Below are 27,286 nucleotides of genomic sequence, written 5' to 3'. Positions count from 1 at the left end.
ACAATCCTAGAGGAGCTTGTGTTTTTAAAAGCATTGATCTTCATTACTGTTAATTATAATTTTAAATGAATAAAATGTAATATATATATTCTTGAGTGAAGTACAGTGTCTTTGAGTAAAACCTTTTTCATTATTCACCTCTTCTCTCCTAATGTTGAGGAGGAGCTGATGCAAATATCCTTTCTTCTACCTCCACTTATCAGACTGCTCAAAGCATGCAGGGAATAGTGTACAGACAGTTACTCAAGATGGATTGTAAGACAGCACTGATACTTTTGACTGTCTGCTGTGCAGGTAAAGCTTTTACCAAAAAAAATATTTGCAGTAATGTATATTCTGTGTAAATTCTCTCTCTTTATTTCTATTGACAGGTGTTGATGGTCAGACTCTAACAGAGTCTGAACCAGCACTTAAAAGACCAGGAGATTCACACAGGCTGACCTGTACAGCCTCTGGATTCACGTTCAGCAGCTACAGTATGGTCTGGGTCAGACAGGCTTCTGGAAAAGGACTGGAGTGGATTGCTTTCATTTACTCTGATAGTAGTGGAGCATTCTACTCTGATTCAGTCAGAGGCCGGTTCACCATCTCCAGAGACAACAGCAGACAGCAGCTGTATCTGCAGATGAACAGCCTGAAGCCGGAAGATTCTGCTGTTTATTATTGTGCTCGAGACTCACAGTGACTGGAGCTTGTTTAGCAGCTGTACAAATTCCTGCATCTGTCAGGAGAAATAAGAATAAACAAGTTTTAGAGGAAAATACCAATAGAAACTCCACTAACTGCATGTCTTTGGATTGTGGAAGGAAGCCCGAACACGCAAAGAGAACATGATGAAAGAGAAAATTTATGCCAACCGACGTATCAATATTTAACCTAAGGATTGTGCAGCCTGGACAGCCTTTGACCATGACCTTTCAGGTCCCTTGTTATTCTGTAATTGAGAGCAGCTTTTCAACAGGTCGGCTCAGATAGGAAAATCAATGTACTAGGAAATTCTTTTCACTTACCCTTACACACACATAGAAAAATAAAAATTAACTAAATAAATGAATGACTAAAAAAAATGTGTGTGTTTATAAAAAAATAAACACACAAATGAAAAGCAGTCTCACACAGCCTTTACAATGTGATTGTTAAAATCACTGTCTAGATAAAATAGAAATAACCCTGTTTTAAAATTCTCAAAACTCTTGTGGCAGCTCTGATCAGGACACTAGAGGGCAGTCAGTGTTAAGTCTCTGTCTTTAGGTTGTGGTCACAGGGTGCTTTCTTTTCTTTCTTTCTTTTAATAGACTGAATAAGGTGATCTTTTTCCAACTCAAAACACTGAAGGACTTGGATTGTTTATCAGTCAAAATAAAATGTATTTTCAGGATACTCATATTAACAGATGTTACTGTTGCAACAGTTGAAACAAAGAATGCTACTCTATACTAATGCTAGCTAGTGCATCCACCTGTAAACTTAATCATGGGGTCAAATGTGCAACATGTCTTCCTGTAGCCTGTCCTCTCGAGCAAGTGAGTTTGGATTTAGAAAAACAGATCTTTGTTGTCTCTTTTTTCCACTCTCAGATTAAACTCTGTCTGTTATAGCTAGTGGTCATTATAGCAGGAGAAACAGTCATGATGTTGAATATTTAAGAGCCTGAAGCATCTGAAGTACAAAGACTAGCTCCAGTTAAACTGTGCCAAACTGATCAGAAACTAACTTCAACAGGGCCGAGAAAATAAAGTTTCCAATTGTAGTGGATTAAAGTAAAAACATCCTCAAAACATTATTTATCATAAAATATTTTGTTTACCCAAAAACATACTAACTACATATGATTTAAGACACATTTCTAAAGTACATTTAATATATGGACGTATCAGAAGACAAATAAGAACATTGCTGTGTGGTATGTTTGAAAATTAAAAAAAGAAAAGAAACTGCAAATAAAAGTTACTAAAAATGGCTCCAGGGTTTGGAATTTTTCTGGGATTTTGATGTATCCTTTTGGATTTATGTACTTTATGTCCAAGCCTTATATTTAGTCCTCTGATTATGCTTTTGTTGCTCAATGATACTAAATTTGTTTCCTTTGCTTCTAGTCCTTGTTTCCTGAGTCTGAGTTCTGCGTGTGGGCCTGACTCCTGCCTGCTACACAGCAAGCCTTGACAGTCAGTAGTCAGTGATGTTTTAATTACAGATTGGGTGTGTTGAGAAACCCCAAAACACCTTTTTATGAATCTCATCAGCAGGATATTGAGGCACAGAAAGAGAGCGACATTTTGTTAATTACCTTGGTGACTGTCCACAGATACTGCTGCGGAGCTTGAAGTCAACATTTAAAAAAACAACAAACATCTAACATAAAGTTAAAGCTAAACAGCAGTGGAATCAATGAAAGAAAAGAAATATTCATCAGTTCCCCCTCTAGTGAGAACAAATATATTTCAGTGCTGTGACAAAACTTACTGCCTTTAGGTAACAATTCGGTAACAATACTGAGCATTGCAAGACAAATACTAGCTGTAATCAAAAGTTGAAAGAAAAAAACATCAAATAATTTATAATGAGGGCCTTTTGACACCTTTTAAACCCCTGAGATTTGAATTTAAACACAGAATTTGAATGCAACAGGAGGAGCTTGATGTAAACAAATTATCAATGATCTTTTACATGATCATATTTAAAGGCGTGAAAACATACCTGAGTCACTGTCAACATGGCTTACAGAAAGCTAACACTTCTGTTGGTTGCTCTCATTGTTTCAAGTTGTGTTAAAGGTTGGACTATAACAGAGTCTGAACCAGCTGTCACAGGACCTGGAGAGTCACACAGACTCACCTGTACAACATCTGGATTTAGCTTTAGCAGCGAAGTGTGGAACTGGATCCGACAGGCTCCTGGAAAAGGGCTGGAGTGGATTGCTTTGGTACACACATCTAGTACTCCTATCTATTATTCCCAATCTGTACTGGGTAGATTCACCATCTCAAGAGATGACTCCAGCAGTAAAGTCTATCTACAGATGAACAATCTGAAGACTGAGGACACAGCAGTGTATTACTGTGCCAAGAGAGACACAGTGAGAGACAGTAACAGAGCCGTCACACAAAAAATACTTCCTCTTTTTATTACAACTACATAGCATATCTGACTTTGTATGTATTACATCTGGTTATATCTGGTTTAATTAAGAGGTCTTATCATATTTTAATATTTATCACTAAGTACATTTATATTTATATATTAGGGGTGCAACAATACTCGTATCGATATTGAACCGTTCGATACAATGCTTTTGGTTCGGTACGCATATGTATCGAACAATACAACATTTTTTATTTATTTTATCAACTTTCCTTCTGACGATGCTGTCTGTGTTGAGCGCTCAGTGGATCTGCGTTCAACTACTCCGCTTAGGCTGCACTGTCGAGTGCAGATCCACTGAGCAGAGGGCAAGCTAGCAAGACAGAAGCTAAGCTAGTTGCAAGATGGCAACTGCCTCAACGCTACCTGAAATTCAACCTCCCCCACCCTCATTCAGATGTGGCGTTTGGAACTATTTTGGTTTTCATGTGAAGTATGACCCTGAAGGTAAGCGCGTCATGAACAAAAGTAAAACAGTATGTCGGATGTGCCACGCAATGCTCAATTGGTGGGAACTAGTGCGTTAGTGCAGTTAGGTTGTTAACGTGTTGACGCCGTCCAGCCCCACGCACGGGGTGGTTATGGCGTTAATGTCATTTTAACGAGATTAATGCTACAAACTTTACCCGAGTCATTTAGACAGCCGTTAGCACATGATTCTCCTTATGGGGACCTGATATGTTTAATATGCTGCTGAGAATATAGCCCAGAAGAAGCATATAGTATAGCTTGTATTTTGGAAAGAGCCATTTTTCTGTAATACACTCTCTTTTCCAAAGATGAGTGATTTCTCGATCAGATAGATTTATTTTATTTTTAAATTATTTTGTTGTTTCAGCAACATTACATTTAAAAACTGTACTTTTGAGTTAAAATATATATTTATAATTTTGATAAATGACAAATTAAAAAGACATAAACATTTTTTTGTATCGAAAAAATATGGAACCATGACACCAAAGTATCGAACCGAACCGAACCGTGAATTTTGTGTATCGTTGCACCCCTATTATATATGTGTTGCCTGGTAATACCCAAATCAATATAAAATAACCACTTGAAAACTTTGAAAGCAGGTTTCAGTCCATTACAAACAGGAATGTAACGTAAAGCTTATAAGGTGTTGATCCTACACTTAATGAAGATACAATTTCAACAGTGAAATCCATGTTGTCAAAATTACTTACAATAAGTCTCAAAATCTTCAGTTAATATGGCTTGTGGTTTGAGCCCATGTGTGTTAATTTAAACGTGTACGCACAAAACACAGTACAGTTTGGGTTTTTATGAAAAACACTAAGCATCTGTAAAAAATAGTTTTGCACTTCATATTATCAGAGCTGTAAACGGTTTTTCAGATGTTAAGGCATAATTTAATACTACATTTTCTTTAAATTTTGTAAATGTGTTTTTGATGAGAAATAGATGAAAATGTTACATTGGATGATTTCAGATTAATTTGAAATGAAAAGTATTTGAGTACTCCAGTGTTTGAGGTCCCCAACATATGCAAACATTTACATGTCTTCTACCTACTTATCTGGCTGCTTAGAGTCTGGAGAGAATAGTGGACTGATTAAGTTAAACAAGATAGTCTGCAGCATAGTGCTACTTATTTTGACTGTCTGCTGTGCAGGTAAAATTCTTTACAAAAACTCTTTTCAGGTACTTATGTTTGTTTATGTTGAAAATAGTTTATTTTCTTAACCGCCTGTTTATTTCTATTGATAGGTCTTGATGGGCAGACTCTGACAGTCTGAAGACTGAAGATTCTGCTGTTTATTACTGTGCTCGAGACTCACAGTGACTGAAATTCTTTAAGCAGCTGTACAAAATCCTACAGCCCTTTATGATATATTTATTTTGCATCATAACTGTGGTATTATGACAATATTCTAATACTTAATCTATTAAGACTATTACTGTAATAGTGTAATAGACGGCTGTGTAATCCATTTATTTCTGCAAAGTAACTGTATTCTGAATATCACCTTTTTAAACGATAACTGTAACCAAAAATAGTTACTCATATTCTGTATTTTAAATACGTAACGCCAGTACATGTATTCCCTTACTCCCCAACAATGCAGATGAACAGTTTGAAGGCTGAAGAGGGTGCATGGGAGTTTGCCCAACCAGTCTACATGTGTTTTGTGGACTTGGAGAAGGCATTCGGCCGTGTCCCTCGGGGTGTCCTGTGGGAGGTGTTGCGGGAGTATGGGGTGTCTGGCCCATTGCTACGGGCCATTCGATCCCTATACAACCGTTGCAAGAGCTTGGTTCGCATTGCCGGCAATAAGTCGGACTCGTTCCGGGTGGGTGATGGGCTCCGCCAGGGCTGCCCTTTGTCACCGGTTCTGTTCATAATTTTTATGGACAGGATTTCTAGGCGCAGCTAAACAACAAACTGTATATTTAAATGTAATTAATCAAATACAAGTATAATCAGCATTTAGAGCTTCCTATCAATTGATAGGACTGATAAGTGAGCTCTGTAATCATTTATCTGCCTGCTTTCTTGGGTCTCCAGCTTCTCTTCTGTTTACATGTCTACTGCTTTCCCACGCGGTAAATCTCAGTACTGACTTCACTACTCTGGTCCAGTCACGTTCTTGCCTTGTCCTAAATTCTATCACCACTGTGATTCTGTTCTGCCATGATGGGTCATTAGAGTCTAATCACCAAATACATTGATTTCTCTATCTCAATAAATGATGTTAAATTCTTCCAAGTGATCTCTCCTTATTGAAATGAAGTGTGTGACTGCATCAGTGGGGGAACAGAAGAACCCACATCAGTTCAGCTTCATGTTCTCTGTAGCTCTGATCTTACAGCTGCATCCAATTTCACTGGATTCACTCAAATAAACACGTAAGAGTCACTAAGTGGCCAGATGAATGATGGATATTGATTTATTCTTTCACAGGTGGGCACAGTATTGATTATTCCAGCCAGACTAAATACTTGTGCAGCCATGACAGTCTTTGGCCATCACCCATCATGTCTCTGGTTATTCTTTGACTGATGGCAGCTATGCAACTGATTGGATCTGAAAGACAAACCATTGGACTGGAATTTTGATCAGGGTTAGAAGTGCACTTTACAGATCTGCACAAATGCTCAGCAACAAGGCCGGTTCACCATCTTGAGAGACAGCAGTTATAGTCTGGTTTTAATGGAATTTGTTTCACTGACCCTTACATCCCAAGAAAAATAAAAACAAATTAAAAATAAAATAATAAAAAAACAAATAAAAAAACAGTCTCACAAAGCACCCTTTAGAATTTGATGATCAAAATTATGATTAAAAATTTAGACTCAAAACTGATGTGACAGATCGTATCAGTACACTAGAGGGCAGTCAGTGTTAAGTCTCTTCATTTAGGATCAGCAAGGAAATGACTGCAGCTTCACGTGTGAGTCAGCAGCGTTTCACATTAGTTTCTTTAAGAAAAAGAAATTAGTACGCAGTTTGTTTGTTTTTTCTGTGCATTAAGAAGAAAGTGTGTTGTTTATGAATCAGATTATGATTTATTTTCTACCTGGTCATGTTACATTCTTTGCTCTGCTTTTAACACCTGGAGGCGTCTTAAAAATGCATCCACCTTTGTGCTTAACGACAATAAATGTCCTTAAGACCCTCCAGGGGTTAATGAAAAATAGGTTTTAAAAGGGAATGAGCAAAGTACCCTACACTCTGCTCCCCGGAGTGGCTGCCTGCTGCTTCACTGGGTAAATGGGTTAAATGCAGAGGAGTAATTTCCCTGCAGGGACTAACACATACACATTATTATTAAACTTCTCAAAGTCAAATATGCAATATGTCTCCCTGTAGTGTGTCATTTCAAGCAAGTAAGTTTGCTTTCCAGCACAGAAAGAAAAACTAATCTTTGGATTAGCTATTTCACTCTCAACCAAATAACAACTGTGCAACAGGATGGGTTAAGATAGCATGAAGGACAACCAATGGATTTTATTTTTCATCAGTAAGGAGATGTGTACTGCCTGTGCTGTTGTTTTTTATCTCAAATGTCAAATCTCAAATTGCCTGTCCCTATTATTGTCTCAAATTCAGTAGAATGAAAGTGATGGAGTATGAAGGCATATGTGTGGTAGACACATTGAAACCAGACGATATTGATCTTATCCAATCAGACTCAATGGCTGTGCAGCCTGGAAAGACTTTGACCATCAGCTGCCAGGTCTCTGGTTATTCTATAACTAATGACAGCTGTGTAACACGTTGGGTCACACAGCATGTTTGACAGCTGTTCATTACTGTGTGCTTGTTAGTAACACAGTAATACAAACCGATTAAAAAAACCCTGCAAAATCACTCAGCTACCAGTAACTAAATTATTGTAAATGTGAATGATGGCAGTGTGAATTAACATATGTGTGGTTATTTCAATTCGATTTTATCAGGTCATCCTTGATAGCAGGTGTGTGAATAAATGTATCTTTTAGTAAAAACACTGCATCAAACTGCATCTTCTTTTCTGCTAGTTACGTAGGACCAAAGTGGTTCAAAACAATAGATAAATAAAATATTTGCCTGTTGGTGTGTTTCAGTAGCAAAACATTCATGCACCAGTGGTCTCTTGTTTCCTGATAGGAATTTTATTTCATGCAGAGAAAAGTGACAGTGACAAATATTTTATTCATTATTCTGAACAGTGTCTTGATGCATGCTCAATTATCCAGTTAAGGATATCCCCCAAAATTGATTCTGTTCATCTAGACATATGAACAGAATCAGGCATTTTCAGTGGGAGACGTTTTTTCACTCATTAGGTCACTTGGATGACTGAAGGAAACTGAAATTGTTACATTTAGATGAACTGAATCGATTTTTGGGATCGTTCTGAACAGTTTCTCTGTCATAATAAAAATCGCTGACAAATCATAAGTAGCTTTTAAAAGAAAGAAAGTGGTGATGATAATATAAAAAAATATGTATGTTTATAAATAAAACACCAATAATAATATTGATAATAATAAAGAAGAAGTAGAGGAAGAAGAAAAAAAATTCATGGATAAGAAGTGACATTTCAGAGGTGGTCTTTGACATTTAACTCTCACATGGTCTTTTGTCTAACAATGGTGGTGGTGCGGGCGGGGGGGGGGCGGGGGTGGGGGGATCTATGCAAATTCATCTTCTTTTATAAGCATATCCCAAGTCAAGCTCATACAGTTTACAACATTTATGAAAAAATGGGAAACACAATTGTCTGGACTTTGCTGTTTGTTGTCACTGTACAGGGTAATAATTTATTTATTTTTTTAATTACAATTTTAATAAAATTTTCTTCTCTTTGCAAACATTGATGATGATCTGTTTGCTTACAGGAGTATGGAGTGATGTTAAGCTGGAACAGTCGTCCTCTGAGCTGAAAAGACCCGGAGAGATAGTAAAGATGTCATGTATCGTATCTGGTTATACCATGACAAGCGGATATTTCAGCTGGATACGACAGAGGGCCGGGAAAGCTCTGGAGTGGATTGGTAGAATGGATTCAGGTTCAAATTCTGCTAGCTATAGCAGCTCCTTTCAAAGTCGTTTCCTCATGACTGAAGACGTTCCCAGCAGCACTCAGTACCTCGAGATCAAGAGCCTGACCGCAGAAGATTCTGCTGTTTACTTCTGTGCCCGACAAAGCACAGTGAGTGAAACCAGAGGAGCAGGTGCACAAAAGCCTCACTGATTTCAAGCATCATGGCAAGTTGAGCATTTAAGACTGATTTTACGTAAAGTCACAATGTGATGTAATATGAGAAGACATGAGGGTTTTGTTTTGTTTTTTTGTTTTTTTATCACACACACAAATGATGAAGTGCAGAAAACGTGAACACATAGTTGATCACTGTAAATAAACTGAAACAAGTCACGCAAAGGACTAGTGGTTTGAAGAGTCCCCCACCCACCAAGTTTGTATTTTCCAGCATTGTGCCACGCCTCTTTCATAGATTAAAGTTATTAATAAAAAAAAAAAAAAAAACATTTACCTGCACATCCTCTACAATAGCTATTACAACACACCCTGTATGCTATCAGCCTTCCAGATGCCCAGTTTTGATCAGTTTTCATCTGTTTCTCCTTACTGATTATTTATTGTAAGCACCTCTCCACGGAGTCAGACATCTTTTATTTCTTTAGTAATTCATTTCCTTTTGAGGATGCAACATTCTATTCATATTTGTAGCTTAAAACTAAATTTTAATACCACAACCTTTAAATGTGTCATATAAACCAACCCTACAACTCCCAGAACAATCTTTACCTTACTTGTCTTATACTAAATAATAATAATAATAAATAATAATAATAATAATCAGACTAATATATTAATATGAAAAAAATAATATAAATAATATAATAATATTATATATATTATTTTAATCATAATATACTAATGATGATAAATACATACACAAACAGAGTTTTGTAAAAAGAAAGAAAAAAAGAAAGCAAGACAAGTGACTTTAACAAATATAATGATATATCTATAGTATCTTTCTAACATTTACTGAATGAAATACATTTATAGCTTCAATCTAACAGTATAAGGCAATTAAATTGCCCAGGTTCAATGCATAATGACTAAATGGCAAAGTTCACTGCAGCAGGTGAGGAGGAGTCAATGCAAACTCAGATGTTTTTCATTTCTACTTATAGCAGAGGGGATGACAGAGAGCAGTGACTCACAGTTTAACAGTATGGACTTCAGGGCACAACTGCTACTATTAACTCTCTGTTGGACAGGTTTGTTTATTTATTTATTTTACTAAGATGTTTTGACTTCATTAATTTACCAGTTTATAGCATGACAACTTTCCTTTCTTTTGTTAGGTATTTATGGTGAGACTCTAACTGAGTCTGAACCAGCAGTTATAAGTCCTGGAGATTCCCACAGGCTGACCTGCACAGCCTCTGGATTGACATTCAGCAACTCCTGGATGAGCTGGATCAGACAGGCTCCTGGAAAAGGACTGGAGTGGGTTGCCACTATCAAATATGACAATGGTGAGATCTATCACTGTCAGTCAGTTAGAGGCCGGTTTACCATCTCCAGAGACAACAACAGACAGCAGCTGTATCTGCAGATGATCAGTCTGAAAGCTGAAGATTCTGCTGTTTACTATTGTGCTCGAGACTCACAGTGACTGGAGGTGCTTGAAGAGTCATACAAAATCCTTCAGAATGCATGTTTGTAAAACACAAAAATAAAAATGATTTTGACTAAGCAGACAATGACTTTATACCAATGTGTTTACCAAAATCATGGTCTATGTATCACTAACAGAAATAATCACATTTTAGTATTTTGAATGAAAATTGTTCTGCTTCTCCTCATTTCATTATTAGTAACAAATCTGTCTTTTCAGAAAACAGTTAGCTTAGTGATGACTCCACCTTCTTATATAAATTAAGTTGTATTTCTCAATTTTAAGAAGAAACAACAAAGTAGAAATGCTAGCATTGCTCAAGTTTTATTTATCTCTTACTTTTTATGCAGCAACTTCATCCTGTACTCTTCTTGTTCTAATGCAAATTTACATTTTACTAACCCACGCAACCTTTGAACAAGTTGTTGCCATCGCAAACCTACTTCATTGTGGGTATTATTTCAAGGGAGGAGGAAGAGATGAAGACAAACTGAGCTTTGCATATTTGATTATTAACTGTCAGCTAAACGTTGTTAAACTTTGAGTTACTTTAGATCAGTATCGGACTTCCTTGGATCCCAAAAGACTGCATCTTGAGAAGCTCACACTCAAAGACTTACATGGGATTAAATTATTCCAAAATTTGAAAAAAATCAAATAAAAAAATGTTTATTCTATGAGAGCACCAATGCAACAGGTGTGGTTGGAAAGTGTGAAGGGAAAGCATTGAACTGGTCTCATCACTCACACACATCATCACACAAATCATCATTGTGCCAAGCACAATGATGATTTTTCAACAACAAGTTTTATCCTTTTTCTTTGCATTACGCTGTGGATTTAAATTTTCAGAAGAAATCAAACATGAAAAACAACAATGAGCTCTTAGCTTAGTCTTGCACTCATATTCTACTAGTACAAATTCAAATATCGACAACTCCAACCAATTACAAAAGTTGCCACTATCAGAGATGTGCGAGCTGTCCTTGTCTTGTGTGTTTTTCTTTTTTTTTTTTCAAATCTATTACATCGAAGTGCTTCTTACACTCGGATCACATAATTCCAAAACTGAAAAGGAAAAAAAAATGAAAGCAGGTTTTGTTTCAACACTTTTTTTTTCTTTTTTTTTTAATGGTATGGTATTTCTTTATGGTATTAAACAATTGAATACAATATATTGCACAATTATATACAATAATATAATACAGTTCAAGTTGTAACATTATGCATTTATAACTGAAGCTGATCAAAATGTAAAAAAAAAAATGTAAAGGATATGCAAATAATAGTATCTTAAAGGAGTGTGATAAATGTGTCAGTAAGAGATAGCCAAGCTCACATCATTTCAGTTTATACTGCAGTCATGTTAGCTCTGATACTGCTGCTGGCTGCTGGATCATGTGAGGAGTTTTTAGTGGATTGAAATAAAAAACAAACAAAAAAACATTCAAAATGAAGAATAATCAGATAAATAATGGTTTTACTGTTGATTTCTGTTTCCACAGGTGTGTACAGTATAGATCTCATCCAGCCAGACTCAAGGATGGTGCAGCCTGGACAGTCTTTGACTGTCACCTGTCAGGTCTCTGGTTATTCTTTAACTGATGACAGCTATGCAACAGGTTGGATCAGACAGCGTGAAGGAAAAGCAATGGATTGGATTTTTCATCAGTGGGGTGGAGGCACCCTTCGGCAAAATGATGCTTTAAAGGACAAGTTCAGCTACAGCAGAGACACTTCTGCCAGAACAGCAACAATAACAGGACAGAATCTGCAGACCGAGGACACAGCTGTTTATTACTGTGTGCGATACCGCACAGTGGTGCAAAACCTTGACAGACCTGTGCGAAAACTCAGACACCTGCAAAACAAAAATGATGGAAATATAAAATTGAACAATTTCATGCTCACTTCTCGCATGAAAAAAATCCATTAAGAAAATAAATGCATTTTCATAACACTAAAGCTATGTCTTTATGTGTGAGAACCACCAACCCATGTCAGAGTTTAAAATAGATCACAATAAATAGTTAAACATAAAACACAACAATTAAAATTTATTAAAGAAAAAAAAATCTAAGGTTGCCAGTTCAGCTAATGGAGTAAACAGGTGATCAGTAAACAGGTGATTTGACCGTGTGTCTTCATGAACTCTCCCTGCTTTCCTGTCTGCTGTCCATCTAAAAAAAGGCATAAATAATATTATTTTAAAAATTACAAATACACATCTAATTGGTAACATTAAAACCTTGAGATATCTTTTTAAAAACAAATTTATATATGGAAAGTCAGGAAAAGATTAAAAAAATGACATCAACATGAACATCCTTAGAAAACAACCTGTTACAGTTTTTCTGAATTGCTAAAACACATTTCCTAAAATCTCATCTCTTTGTCTCCAAACACTAAACACAAACTCTAAAATTCAAGCTACTCTTTTAGCATCTTTCTATAGTGATGGTCTGATGACTGGCCTTGTTTTCTGGTTTTCTTTCTTTTAGGTAATTAGTGGGTGGAGCTCACACCCACACCAGAGCAGGCCAGGATCAGGTGCACAATAAAGCAGATTTTCCAGAGCATCTGGTGGTTCCTGTCCTTCATGTATGCTTGGCTATGAAAGCATTTAGTTTTTGTGTTTTGCACAAGCTCACTCTTGCATCTTCTGTGCATTCAGTCATTGCAAGCATGCTATTTTTAGTTTCTTTATGTTATTACACTAAAGTATGTAACAGCCTCTCTTATTGTTTGTACCAGAATAATTAAGTCTTCATTATTAGCAAATTAGGCAGTGAATAGAGTGACAAAGGAGAACAAATCTCACAAGAAGTACTACGACTATTTTAACTATGATAAACAGCATTTTATTTTTTCTGTCTTGCGCTTACAGTCATGCTAATTTCATTGTCATGGTAATGACTAAAATCTCTCCTATTTTCTTATTTATTTATAAGAAAATTTCCTATGAAGGAAAAAAAAACGTAAATTTTAATTTGATTTCAAAAAGTATTTTTGCTGAAATGTAGAAATGTTTGAAATGATATAAGGTTCAAAATGTAAAACAGACTTAAACTTGTATTTAATTAATTTCTGGCTCAAATCAAACATTATAATGTGGTTTAAATTTGTGTGGACTCTAAACATGTTGAGAAAATGATTAATTCTGAGTTCTTCCAGTGAGGAGGAGTTAATGCAAAACACTAATGTCTTTCATGTGTACTTATCTGACAGCAGAAAGGATGACAGAGAGCAGTGGACTCACAGTTTAACAATATGGACTTCAGGGCAGGACTGCTGCTTTTAACTGTGTTCTTGGCAGGTGAAGATTTTTCACTTACAGATATAAATATTTTATTGTTTGATCCTACTTCTGTTATAGTAAATGACCACTTTTCTTTGTTCTTTTTTTAATCCGACAGGTGTTGATAGTCAGACTATAACACAGTCTGAATCAGTGGTTAAAAGGCCAGCAGATTCCCACAGACTGACCTGTACAGGCTCCAACATTGATTTCAGTAGCAGGTGGATGGCCTGGATCAGACAGGCTCCTGGAAAAGGACTGGAGTGGATTGCCATTATCAGATATGACAGTCGTGAGATCTACTACTCTCAGTCAGTTCAGGGCAGGTTTACCATCTCCAGAGACAACAGCAAAGAGCAGCTGTATCTGCAGATGAACAGCCTGAAGACTGAAGACACTGCTGTTTATTATTGTGCTCGAGAGCCACAGTGACTGGAGCTGGTTGAATGGCTGTACAAAATCCACCATAATGTATGTTTGTTAAAAATACAACAAGACTATTCTCTCACATCTCAGAGACAATGCTTGTATGATTTTGTTGTTAAAATCATTGCCAGAAACAGAAACCTCAACTTTTAGTATTCTGAACAAAAAGTAGTGTTTATCAGAACATTGGAGGACAGTCAGTGACACATCGTTCCGTAACTTTTCAATTTGGCTATTTTGTCTATTTTAAGAACAGAAAAAACAAAGGAGAAACTCTGATTGTCATGCTCATTCTTTACCTTTGCTCAACCTTTAGCCTTCACTTACTCCTTGTGTCATTAATTCATACTGTCCTGTATTCTTCTTCTTCCAATGCCAAGTCACATCTTCCTTAACCTCTAACCATGCTGCAAGCTGCACCCATACAAATATGCAAAATGTCTTCATCTTGTGTATCATTTCAGGAGGTGAGGGTGAGGAAGAGACACTGAGCTTTGCATATCTGCTTATTCACTGTCAACTAAACTCTGTGTCTGTTTCAGCTGCTTGTGATCAAACTGAATCTTCTCTTATCAAAACTACTAGTATAGAAGGAACAAATAAAATTGATAATAAAGTTGATATTAAACCATATTCACTAAATAGGTTTGTTTTTATAACACAAATGTAGGTTTTGGACTCATAGGGTATGAGACGAACACACAATTCATCCCGTCCTGTACTCTTTTTCGTTAATGCCAGTGCACATCCTTCTGATTCCCACCCATTCTGCAAATTGTCACTATCACAAATGCACAAATTATCTTTATCTTGGGAATCTTTTTGCTGGGAGGAAGAGAGGAAGCAAAATGTTTATTCATAGGTTCTTTTTGGTCATTGATCAGTGATCATTATTACCAATAGAAGTATGCACTAAAACATAAAAAAGCTGGCTCTACTAACATCACACACAAGGCAAGCTTTACAAAAAACAACTCCTCATTAAGATCATTGTTTTGTAGCAGAAAAAAACCACATGTACAAATTTAAGGGCTAAGCCTTTGGAGTGTGTGTTGAACAGTTATGTTCAACACTAGAGAGCATGCAATGACAAGCCTTTTACCGATTGAGAATAACCACATTTTTTTGGATAATGAGTTCAATTTCTTGAAATCATTGAAAAATGACCTGTATGACAAAGTGCATTAGGCTACAAAATTTTTTAAAAAGCAACACATCATGCCACGATCTAAAGAAAGTTAGGAACAGCTAAGAACCAAAGTCAGTGATATCTGTCAGTCTGGGACTGTGTGTTCTAGACATAACAGATTCGCTCAATTGAAAAAAGAATTATAACAATACATTACATTTAAAACAAATTGTCTATATACTGCTGACACCTTAAATGGATCAAAACATAATATATTCAAGAATATGCAAATAATAGTTACTTAAAAGGGAGTGATGTCGCAGAGTGATGTCTGCCTGTCAGTGAAAAGACAGATCAGCTTAAAGATTTCCTCTTTAGCATCAATCATGTTAGCTGTGATACTGCTGCTGGCTGCTGGATCATGTGAGGAGCTTTTAGTAAATTCCCTCATATAAATATATTAGAAATACTTAATTGTCAGATGAATGATGGATGTAATGTTAATTTCTGTTTCCACAGGTGTGTACAGTATTGATCTCATTCAGCCAGACTCAAGGTCTGTGCAGCCTGGACAGTCTTTTTCCATCACCTGCCAGGTTTCTGGTTATTCTATGACTGATAACAGCTATGCAACAGGTTGGATCAGACAGCGTGAAGGAAAAGCAATGGACTGGATTTCTCATCAGTGGGGTGGAGGCACCCTTTGGCAAAATGGTGATTTAAAGAACAAGTTCAGCTACAGCAGAGACACTTCTGCCAGAACAGCAACAATAACAGGCCAGAATCTGCAGACCGAGGACACAGCTGTTTATTACTGTGTGCGTGTTGGTGACACAGTGATCCAGAACACCAAGAGACCTGCACAAATACTCAGAAACCTGCAAGACATGCATGGTGTAAACTTGAATATCAACAATGACATGAAAAAATGATGTGAATTAACGGTCACTGCTCACTTCTTCCCTAACACACAACTCCCAAGTATATTCAAGTATATTCATTTGATTAAATTTAACACACAGCTGTGTGTGATTTATTCTTACTCCCAGTTATTAACAAATTCACACATGTTGAAAGACTTTCAGAAATGAATAGTGTTATTGATTGTGTAGTTGCAACATGTCTCAGTATTTTGTAAACCACAGGTTGTGTCCTTCTCAAGCTGCACCTCAGACTCATAAATAAGCACACTCAAACATCCATTCTACCCCTATACCTATCATACATTTCAGGCTTCACAGCTGAAGTCTCAGCCAAGGACAACAACACTGAACAGAGCATGCAACTTTGGCCCTCATTTCAGGTGACCAAAGTGTGTATCAGTGGTCATCACTTTGTGTCATTATGGATTCTTTCATTGATGTATGGATGGAATACCTACCAGGGATACTGTTAACATGGCTTACACTCTGGTGGTTGCTGTCATTGTTCCAAGGTGTGTTGATTGTCAGATCATAGCAGAGTCATCCATATAACATCTGGTTTTAATGTAGTATCTGTTACCCACAGTCAGTCCAGGGCAGATTCATGGATTCTTCATTCCAGTAGTAAAGTCTCCACAGCCAGCCATTTTTTTTATTGTGCCAGAACAATACTGTCTTCCATCTTATTGAAAACCTCATAGGATGTATTTTTGTTTGTCCCTATGATAAAGAACATTTTTCTTTTTATATCTAATTTCAATATCTTTCTAATTAAATTGAAAAAAAAAAAAAAGACTTGAATTTCAAAGTAAATATTTCATGAAATATGGAAATGTTTCAAATTATATAAATTAGAAAATGTTACAAAGACTTAAAAAAAAAGTAAAATATTAATTTGAGTGCACTAAAAGCACTTTGAGTTATATTAGAGACATGCTAAATGTGGTTTAAGTATGTCTAAATTTAACACAAGTTGACCAAATGATGCCCAAATTAATTACAATTGAGTCATTCCAGTGAGGAGGTGTTAATGTCCACTTATCTGACAGCAGAGACGATGACAGAGAGCAGTGGACTCACAGTTTAACAGTATGGACTACAGGGCAGGACTGCTGCTTTTAACTGTGTTCTTGGCAGGTGAAGATTTTTCACTTATAATGACTCTTATTATGTTATAAAAGAAGATCACTTTCTTTTATTATTTTTAACCTGACAGATGATGATAATCAGACTACAAAACAGTCTGAACCAGTGGTTAAAAGGCCTGGAGGATCCCATTAGATTTGAAACTAGATTAATAAAATTGAACTGAATTGAACTGAAACCGTCTCTTATAATTGTTTACATGTTAGGGATACCGTAGTCCAAGCCACCAAGAGACGTGCAAAAAGACATGGATAATGTAAATTTGAATATGAACATGAATTAACAAATGTGTTTCTACTTCATCTTCCACAGAGAAGTCACAATGTATCATAAATCTATCTGTCTCACCCAAATACACAGATGATTCTTTACTGTACTATTCAATACCAAAATGATTCAAACTATCAGTACAGCTTAACAACTAGCACGCTTATATTAAACCACATTCACTATATAGGTTTGCTTTTATAACTAGGATGTAGATTTTGGATGATGCAGTATGAAACAAACAGACAAAACAGAACATAGAGTAAATGAATTGTTTTATTTACAGAAGTAAGCAAAAACAAGAATGAGTTAAATAAAGATATGTTATGAATTGTGAGTTTGTATGAGCCTGTTGTATGAACAAAATAACTCGACATATTAACTCTAATAAGTACTTAAAACCTGCAACCTCCACTGTTCATAAAGGATATGCCCACCACTGGAATAACTGTCTGGGTACAAATAGCAAAAATAAGACAGTGGAAGGGGACTGGGGAGGGGGTTGTACTGAAAAACAATGTTGAACACTAGAGGGCACATAATGACAAGTTCCTCACCTCTGTCAGTATCCAAAGAAATGACAAAAAAGGTTTTCAACAGGTAGTTCAACAGTGACCGTGCAATCATTTTTGTTGCAGTTTATTCTGGTGCTTGAAAACCTGAGCATCATTTGACTGTCGACCTCCTTATCTGTGACATTTCATTACTGTGATAGTATAGCTTACACTATATTAGAGAGCTGACAAAACATTCTAGTATACTTACTTCCAAATAACTAACACCCATAAAAAAATATTAAACACACTAAGAAAAATCACAAATTGACAATGCAATTATATTTTGCATATGTATTTATATGTAGTGTTGCAACAAAATGTTAACTTGTTTCGTGTCTCTTTCTTTAACTGCATGTCAGATACACAAACAGGCAAATTCAAACTGACCTAAATACCCACCCACTCTGCCTACACAGCATAAAAATCTCTCATTCGTATCAGCATTTACAGTTGAAGTCTCAACCAGGTTATGACCATGGCCATTGTACAGAGTCTGCTCCTTTTGACTCTCATCTCAGGTGAGTGAAGTCTGTTAGGAAGAGACAAGATAGGAAGAGAATATTTGGATCTCAGCTCCTTCCCATCATATAAACTCTCTATTTCTTTCAGCTGCTTGCTGTCAGTCTCTCACCTCGTCAGAGCCAGTGGTCAGCAGACCAGGACAATCAGTCACTCTGTCCTGTAGAGTTCAAGGAATCGCTCTGTCTTGGTTGCACTGGATTCGTCAAAAACCTGGGAAAGGACTAGAATGGATCGGACGCATTGATGATGGGACCGGCACAATATTTGCCCAAAGTCTTCAAGGCCAGTTTTCCATCACCAAAGACACTTCCCAAAAAAGTGTGAATTTAGTGGTGAACAGCCTCAAACAGGAAGATTCTGCTGTTTATTACTGTGCACGAGAGCCACAGTGAAATAAGAGACTGAAAGGCCATGCAAAAACTGTGTGTGTGAGGACCACTGAACCATTTCAGCCTAGTGAGCTAAATACTGATGGAGTTATCCATGAAACAAATGAGTAAAAATACAATTGTCTAATGGTGTGGTCATTAAATCTTATAGAACTAGCTGGACTTGTAAGACATCACCTTTGTGACTGCTGACGTTGTATATGAAACGTAACAGTCCTATATTTAAGCCCCTAGATAGAAACATTAAACCGTAAAAAAAAATCCCAAATTTGTTCACTTGCAGCTGCCAAACTGTTTTGAAAGAAGTAAGTTACCTTATGCCTTCAGCTCATTTCACTCACAGCCAGTTGCAGGAAATTTGATCAGCGAAGACAGTGAAACTGCATAAATTTAGCACAAAAGAAAAATATTAATTCCAACTCTCATTTAATATAAAATCTTGAAAAATAATAAGAAAAAAATAAATACATATAAAGCTTGTTTTATAAATGAACTCACGAAGTTCAGAGAATTGGTGTGGGTAGCTAAAGCCATAAGCTCCAATAAGCTAAAGGCAGAGTGGGTTGTCTACATTTCTGGTCCGAGTGGAAGCGATACATATTATTCCACATTTTTCACCATTTCCAGAGACAACACTCAGGATCAGGAGCATCTGCATATTAACAGCTTGGAAAAAGAAGATTCTTTCATTTATTATTGTTCTTTGTTCTATTGGACATGTCTCAAATTTTTAAATCAACCAGACCCTACAAATATTAAGCTTTTACTTTAATTTGACATTTACAATCAACAAAACCACACTCTTAGTAGGTAGGTCTAACCTCTTATCAACAGGTTTCATTTAAATGCATTTTAATGTGTTACTTGTTTTTGACACTTTAAGGAGGAGTTCATGCAAATATTGATCTGCCAATCTTTAATTAGTTCACAACAAAGTGAAGACGAGTAAATGAGACAGACAACAACTTTTCAATATGTTTTTATCTACATCTATAATGCTTCAATGCTATCAGTGATTCCTGGTAACTACCACAGCTCTGCATTCATGAAGTTAGACGCTCACTGAGTCTGAACCAGTGATAAAACACCCTGGAGATTCTCATAAACTGACTTGTACATATGCAGGAATATCAGATGGTGATGCTGCTATCAGCTGGATCAGACAGGCTGGAGGAAAAGGGCTGCAGTGGGTTGCTTACATTTCTGCTCCGGGTGGGAGCACTAAAAGCTATTCCACATCTGCCCAGAATCGCTTCACCATTTCCAGAGACAATAATGTGGATCAAGTGTATCTGCACATGAGCAGCTTGACAACTGAAGATTCTGCCATTTATTATTGTGCTCGAACGCCACAGTGAAACAGGAAGCCACAGAGCTGTACACGAAACACTGCAGATGTCACTTTGTGACGCTGATGGTCAGAATTCTCTTCATATTATTTTTTAACTAACCTTGAATGTTCTATACATTTATTGGCCTCATATTTATATCACAAAATGTTATAAAGTGAAAGAAAGTAAAATGTTTACTTTGCAAGTTTGCTTTTCTTTACTACATTTACTATATTTATATATCACAATTTTATGTCAGATATTATGTGATAGGGAATATTTGTTGTTATTGTTGTGATCAAGTTTGTTTTATAATTTCATCTTCATCATTGACCACATCAACAATGGTCATGTTAGCTCTGATACTACTGCAGGCTGCTGGATCCTGAGGAGGTTTCGCTGGATTCACATGTTCAATTGTTTGGATGTCAAATTCTGTTTGTCTTTCAAGTGCTTGTTGTCAGGTTTTCACCGAATGTCAATAGAAAATTGTACTTAGTAGTCAGTATAATCTTTTAATGATATAAGTTTGCAAATGGTAGAATACTGCATGTTGACCTTTTGATGACTTAGGCTGTTGTTCACTACAAGACTTTGTGTGCATTCCAGAGTGTTCTGGCATTCACACCCACATCCTGGGAACATGGGAGAGGTTGTATCTTCTCCTATTGTTTCATGGTAGGATAAACGTAGCTATGCCAGTTTTAGTCTAAGTGCCTTTTGTTTAGATGAACTGCTGGACTTCCAGACCAGCAGGTTTAGGGAAGTCCCCCCCCCCCCCCCCCCCCCCCCCACACACACACACACACACACACACACACACATACACATCCACATTCCAATGTAAAGAACAAACGCACCCACTGATGTGTAAAATAAAGACCAGGGCAGTGGCAGAGCGCCAGTCTCGGAGCCCTCACTCCCGTGCGAGTGCTCTGTGCTGCCCTTGCATGCAAGTAAAACTGTGTGTTTCTCCTCTCTGATTCTCAGCTGAAGAAGTGTCTTAGAATACATCTCTTGACACACCTCATCATAGCCAATGGTCAATTTTACTTCCACCTAATTAAAACAGTAAATAAACAGGGACATGGTTATTTACTGGTGGTTTTATGTCACCTCACAGCAAGAAACCATGGGTTCAAATTTACTGGTCAGCTGGGGCATCTCTGCATGGACTGTGTCTGGTGTTCAAACACATGTCTCATGGTCCCTGTGTCTCCCCGGCTGGCTTGAACAGGCTAGAGGTATTTGTTGTTGTTTTTCTCCCTCAGTCTCTCTCTCTTCTGTCTCGCTCGCCTGGGTGGAGCTCACTGTTGGCTCCACTCTTGGCTTATTATTGGCTATATTATTGGCTTATTATTCCTGCCTCTCCCGGCCACCATGTAAGACAGTGGCTCACTATTTATCAATCAATATTGATTGATAAATACTTCAAATAGAAAATGTATTTCTAAAAAAAACTTCTGGATAAGATAAAGGATTAACTATTGGATTAGCTATCTCATTTCTGAAATCCCAAAGTAATGCAAGTTATCCACACTCTTTGTGGAGTGGTTAGACAGACACATGATGGCTGCCTGGCTTTTTTTTTGCACTGCTAAGAGATGTGTGTGCTTAAACAAAGTCCTTTCAGCCTCTGTATTTACACTCTGTCACTGGTATATGGAGAATGAAGGGACTCTGTGATTAAATTGAGATCTGAACATCCAAGTGTGGGCCTGTGGTGTGACCACCAGTTGAAGGCTTTATGCTCATGTTTAGTTTTCAAATGAGCTCAATAAAGGGCTTACCTGCCTTTCTGCATTACTACTCACCAAGACCTAACAACGCACCCATCACATTAACTTACAGAAAGCTAACATTTCTGGTGGTTGCTGCCATTGTTTCAAGATGTGATAAATCTCAAACCTTAACAGAGTCTGAAGCAGCTGTTAAAAGATCTGGAGAGTCCCACAGACTCACCTGTGCAACATCTGGATTTGACTTCCACAGACTCATGTGTGAAACTGGATCAGACAGACTAAAGGATTCAAGCAGATTGCTTATGAAGTCCCAGACCTCAACAGTCCCACAGGCTCATCCATACAACATCTGGATTTAATATGTAACTTTTACTCCCAGTTAGTCCAGAACAGATTCACTATCACCAGAGATGATTCCACCAGTAAAGTTTATCTGCAGATGAACACAGCAGTTTTAACTGTGCCAAAACCACTGAGTTTTCAATGGGACATGAATTCATGAAAAAGCAACAACAACAACAAAAAAAAAAAAACACAACATAATATTCAAATATTGAATTCATCTATGTCTCTGTTCTAACACTATTCATGCCTACCAATTGAGGGCCAAGTTAACCCCTCCTCACTTTGAGTCAATGCAAAACTCAGATGTCTTTCATGTCTACTTATCTGTCAGCAGAGAGGATGACAAAGAGCAGTGCACTAACAGTTTAACAGCATGGACTTCAGGGCAGGACTGCTGCTTTTAACGTTGTTTATGGCAGGTGAAGATTTTTCTCTTATGAATAAAAAAATGTTTTGTTTTTGTTTTTTTTGTCTTACTATCTTATTGCAAATGACTTTTTTTCTTTTTTGATCTTCTAGGTGTTGATAGTCAGACTATAACACAGTCTGAACCGGTGGCTAAAAGACCTGGAGAATCCCACAGGCTGACCTGTACAGGCTCCAACATTGACTTCAGCAGCTACTGGATGGCCTGGATCAGACAGGCTCCTGGAAAAGGACTGGAGTGGGTTGCCAGTATCAGATATGACAGTGCTTACATCTATTATTCTCAGTCAGTTCAGGGCAGGTTCACCATCTCCAGAGACAACAGCAAAGAGCAGCTGTATCTGCAGATGAACAGCCTGAAGACTGAAGACACTGCTGTTTATTATTGTGCTCGAGACCCACAGTGAGTGGAACCGATTGACCAGCTGTACAAAATCCAGCATAACATAAGTTTGTTAAAAATATGACTAAAGTTATTCTCACATATAATGGCAGACATTGTTAGTACAACAGTTTTGTTGTCATAATCACTAACAGAAATAACCACAGGAGTTCAGGGTATACTATAATTATGTAAAGATTATCATAGTAATAGCAGTAATGATAGTGTATTTTAGTATTATTTTGAGATTTTGTTTTGATGTTATATTTGCCAACTCCTCTACTGCAGAAAGGATAGACAGAAAAGTATCCAGTGTTGTTATGTTAAATTATACAATGCTCACATAGAGCTCGGCTCTCACCATTCTGTGTGAGAAAGAAGATGAAGAGGTCATTTCAAGACACAAATCAGTGACTGGAGTTGTAAACGCACTTTAACTGAAATATAGGAAAAGTTCAAACTGTTCAAATAATGCAGGGACATTGCTGTGATTTATAAAGTATATAAAGTTCAGTAGTGACAGGCAGAATTCTTAGAATCAGACACTATGTGCATTAAGGGCAGTTTGGTTTGTCTGTCTTCTATGTAATCATCTTTGTTTGTTTGTCTGTTTTTTTTTTACTTTTACACACACTCATTTTTACACAATGTTCTTCTTGTGGAAACTGATTTTATGTGGCTGAACAATTTTAAAGTTTTTAAAAACTTTGTGTAGTATTGCCTAATTAACCAAGAAAATAAATTACATACTCTTGCCCTGGTTCCTTGGTAGCTTGTTACCCAGGGGTAAAATCAAGATACTGTAAGTAGTCTGTTAAATAGCTAATCAATATGACTCTTGTCATAAAGTTTGTTCTCAGAATTTCACATTTTATGAGAACATTCACTTTTCTTCCTGTTATTGCCAATATAAGCACTGAAAAATGTCAGTAGGCCACATTATCAGCTGTTTTCCCAGACAAACCTTCTCTAATTGTCCTTTTAAACAAATCATGGTGAATGTGTGTGGTTCTCAATCTGAGAACAGGATATGGTTTTAGTTTTAAGTATTAAAACCAGATATTATTTTTAATTTGTATTTTTATTATTATTTACCCCTTTTTCTCTGTGTCTTTTTAATCCACTGACACAAAATCTATTTTGAGAGCATAATTCTTTTGTGGCAACTTTTTTTTTTTAAAAAAAGCTAGAAACACAAGAATTGACCATATGATCTCCACTGATCACTTAACACCAAGAAGAACCTTTACGGTTCACAGTAAGTCCTCATTGAAATTATTTATTGGAGGGGGGATTTTACAGAAAAATAATGTTAAACACTAGAGGGCATACAATGACAAGTTTCTCGCCTCTGTGAATATAAACAGAGACGTTAGAACAGCTTTTAATCAGATAGATCAGTGGTGACCTCACAGCCATGTGGGTTTTGTTTTGTTTTGTTTTGTTTTGTTTTGTTTTGTTTTGTTTTGTTTTGTTTTAACGAACTCACCATGTCATTGCATGAGAAGACTGTTGTTTATTCTTGTGCCTGAAACGTTTGGTAGTCACGTTAATACACCAATGACAAATCATTCTTCATCTGGAAATCTCTGTATATGTGACATTTCAACACATTCTAACACATTCTTACTCCCTACACATCCACATGCCAAATGAGGATATAACACACTTTTAAAAAAAAACTTCACTGTAACAATACAAAATGTATTTTATTGGTAGTGTTGCAACAAACTGTTATCTGTCTCTCTCTCTCTCCGTCTTATTTTCATTCTCAGATACACAGACAAGCAAATCTCCACCCACTCTGCCTACACAGCATCAAAATCTCTCATTCACATCACCATTTACATAATGACCATGGCCATTGTATGGAGTGTGCTTCTTCTGTCTCTCATTTCAGGTGTGTGAAGTCTGTATCAGGATAGAAAGAGAATGTCTGGATGTCAGCTCCTTCCCATCATATAAACTCTGTATCTCTTTCAGCTGCTCACTGTCAGTCTCTCACCTTGTCAGTGGTCAGCGGACCAGGACAATCAGTTAACCTGTCATGGAGAGTTCAAGGACTCTCCCTGACTTGGTTGCACTGGATTTGACAAAAACCAGAGCTTAAGAGAATGGACTGGAAGTATTCATGATGGGACTAGCACAACATTTGCCCAAAGTCTCCAAGGCCAGTTTTCCATCACCAAAGACACTTCTCAAAATTGTTTGAATTTAGTGATGAAGACACTCAAATAAGAGGACTGTAGTTTATTTCTGTGCAAGAAAAGCACAGAGACAAACAGACTGAAACAGTTGTATGTGTGGGAAGCACTGAACCATGTCTGAAGATAAATAATGAAAGACAAAAATTGTACATGAAAAATAACAGTTTTAAAATTGTTATTTCATTACATTTAAGCTCCTAGATAGTAAAAGTAACCATTAAAAATCCCTACTTTAATCACTAACAACTGCTGAATTGTTTTAAAAAATAAGTTATTTTTCCCTATAGTCCTTTGTAATATAATATATTGTTATATTTAAAACAAACAAACAAAAAAAGCTCATTAAAATGGATAAATAGTACATAACAGTTTTAAAATGCAAGTGCAGGGATACTATACTCTGACTGGGTGTACAGTATACAATCACAGGAATAACACAGAAAGACAGACTGTAATTCACACCAATGGCCAATTTAGAATTACAAATGAATGTAACCCATGCATGTTTTTAGGCTGCAGGAGGAAGCTGGAGTACAACACAGAAAGGGCCCAGCTGGCCAGTGTATTCAAAACTAGGACTACTTTCAGTAACGCTGTGCACCAGCATGGTTTTCTTACAACCTGAAAGTGAACTTAGATAAACCAATATTGAATTCATATATACAACTAAAAGTTTATTGAAAAATAAATATATCTGTTGATTTATTTATTCATTATTGCAATTTAAATATGGAAACCTTTACATGATACATGATGCAAGCCTCTTATAAATTATGTTGGATAGTATTCAATATTGACTGCTTCCAGTTCTGTTTATATTTATAAGCTGTATCAGACTTCTAATAATTGGTTTGTCCTTCTCCATTCATTTTGTCCAAATTCTACCTCCTCAGTTAATGAAATTTTATAGAAAAGATTCCTTTAATTATTATTTTGTTTATAATCAAAAACAACAGATTTAATAAAAAATCAATTCAGCTGATAAACTGCTTTCTATTACAAGGTTTTTGTAACTGTAAATTAGTTATTTCACTCGCATAATGACAATAAAGTTCTTCAGTCTTGACTCTTTTATTTGTTTTAGCACTGTGAGGAGGAGTCTATGCAAATATTGATCTCCATGCCTTTATTAATGATAAAACTTTTGTTGTTGTTTTTTTGTTTATTTATTCATTATATTTTTTATTTTGTTGTTTTTTTAACAAAAGTCATAGAATTTTTTTTTGTTCTGTTTATACAACACAGGGTCATTAGTCTTTCAGTGATACAGCTTCTAAAAAGAGACAGTGCAGTGGTTTTATCATAAATTTATCGAATAGCCTCCTTTAAAAACCTAGTTCCTTTTGTTTGTATGACATGCAATTAGAATGTTAAAGAGCATAGAAAAATCAAGGATATTGGATTATCTGGGGAAAAAAGACAGACACACCCTGTGTGTCAAGCAGTTTAGATGATGCATGAGATCCTAATCATAAAAAAAGGCAAATGGTTTCCTCTCCTCTTAATAAATGAATAAAAGCATGCTGGTCGTTTGTCATGTTACAACATGTCATAATATCATTTGTTGCTCGTCCAACTGTGCTTGATTTTTACAAGTTATGTACTAGAAATCAGACACTAGATCTACCCATTTTAATTGACTGTGTATATCTTGTTTTTCAGACCCTGAAAATATTAAGCACCTACTTTAAATTGTTATTTATAATCAGCAAAACTGCACTCTTAGCCATTAGGTCTAACTTCCTCAGCTGATGAACTGCAATTTCAATACATGTTAATACATTATTAAATTTGACACTTTAAGGAGGAGTCAATGCAAATATTGATCCTTCCATCTTTATTTAGTTCCCAGCAAAGTGAAGACGACTAAAACTGACAGACAGCAACT

General features: G+C 36.4%; 2 protein-coding genes, 1 long non-coding RNA gene and 4 gene segments (V, D, J or C); 6 read left to right on the top strand and 1 right to left on the bottom strand.

Annotated features, from left to right (window-relative positions):
• Positions 1-27,286, top strand: part of LOC120747509 (immunoglobulin epsilon heavy chain) — a 438,017-nt gene that overhangs the window by 207,522 nt on the left and 203,209 nt on the right. The gene's annotated exons all lie outside the window — the stretch shown is intronic.
• The window catches only part of LOC120713955 (immunoglobulin mu heavy chain-like), a 539,092-nt gene that overhangs the window by 316,027 nt on the left and 195,779 nt on the right, over positions 1-27,286 (top strand). The window lies entirely within an intron of this gene.
• The window catches only part of LOC120714171, a 514,712-nt gene that overhangs the window by 296,888 nt on the left and 190,538 nt on the right, over positions 1-27,286 (bottom strand). The window lies entirely within an intron of this gene.
• Positions 167-859, top strand: LOC120714052. The segment is given in 2 exon segments: positions 167-294; positions 372-859. Coding segments are annotated over 2 exon segments (393 nt in total).
• Positions 13,527-14,087, top strand: LOC120714067. The segment is given in 2 exon segments: positions 13,527-13,624; positions 13,725-14,087. Coding segments are annotated over 2 exon segments (360 nt in total).
• On the top strand, positions 15,515-16,132 carry LOC120714010. The segment is given in 2 exon segments: positions 15,515-15,584; positions 15,681-16,132. Coding segments are annotated over 2 exon segments (450 nt in total).
• Positions 22,607-23,231, top strand: LOC120714104. The segment is given in 2 exon segments: positions 22,607-22,802; positions 22,903-23,231. Coding segments are annotated over 2 exon segments (360 nt in total).

The sequence above is a fragment of the Simochromis diagramma genome, unplaced genomic scaffold, assembly GCF_900408965.1.
Source record: "Simochromis diagramma unplaced genomic scaffold, fSimDia1.1 OVJJ01000321.1, whole genome shotgun sequence".
In the NCBI taxonomy this organism is placed as follows: Eukaryota; Metazoa; Chordata; class Actinopteri; order Cichliformes; family Cichlidae; genus Simochromis; species Simochromis diagramma.
This window is presented reverse-complemented; position numbering and strand designations above follow the sequence as displayed.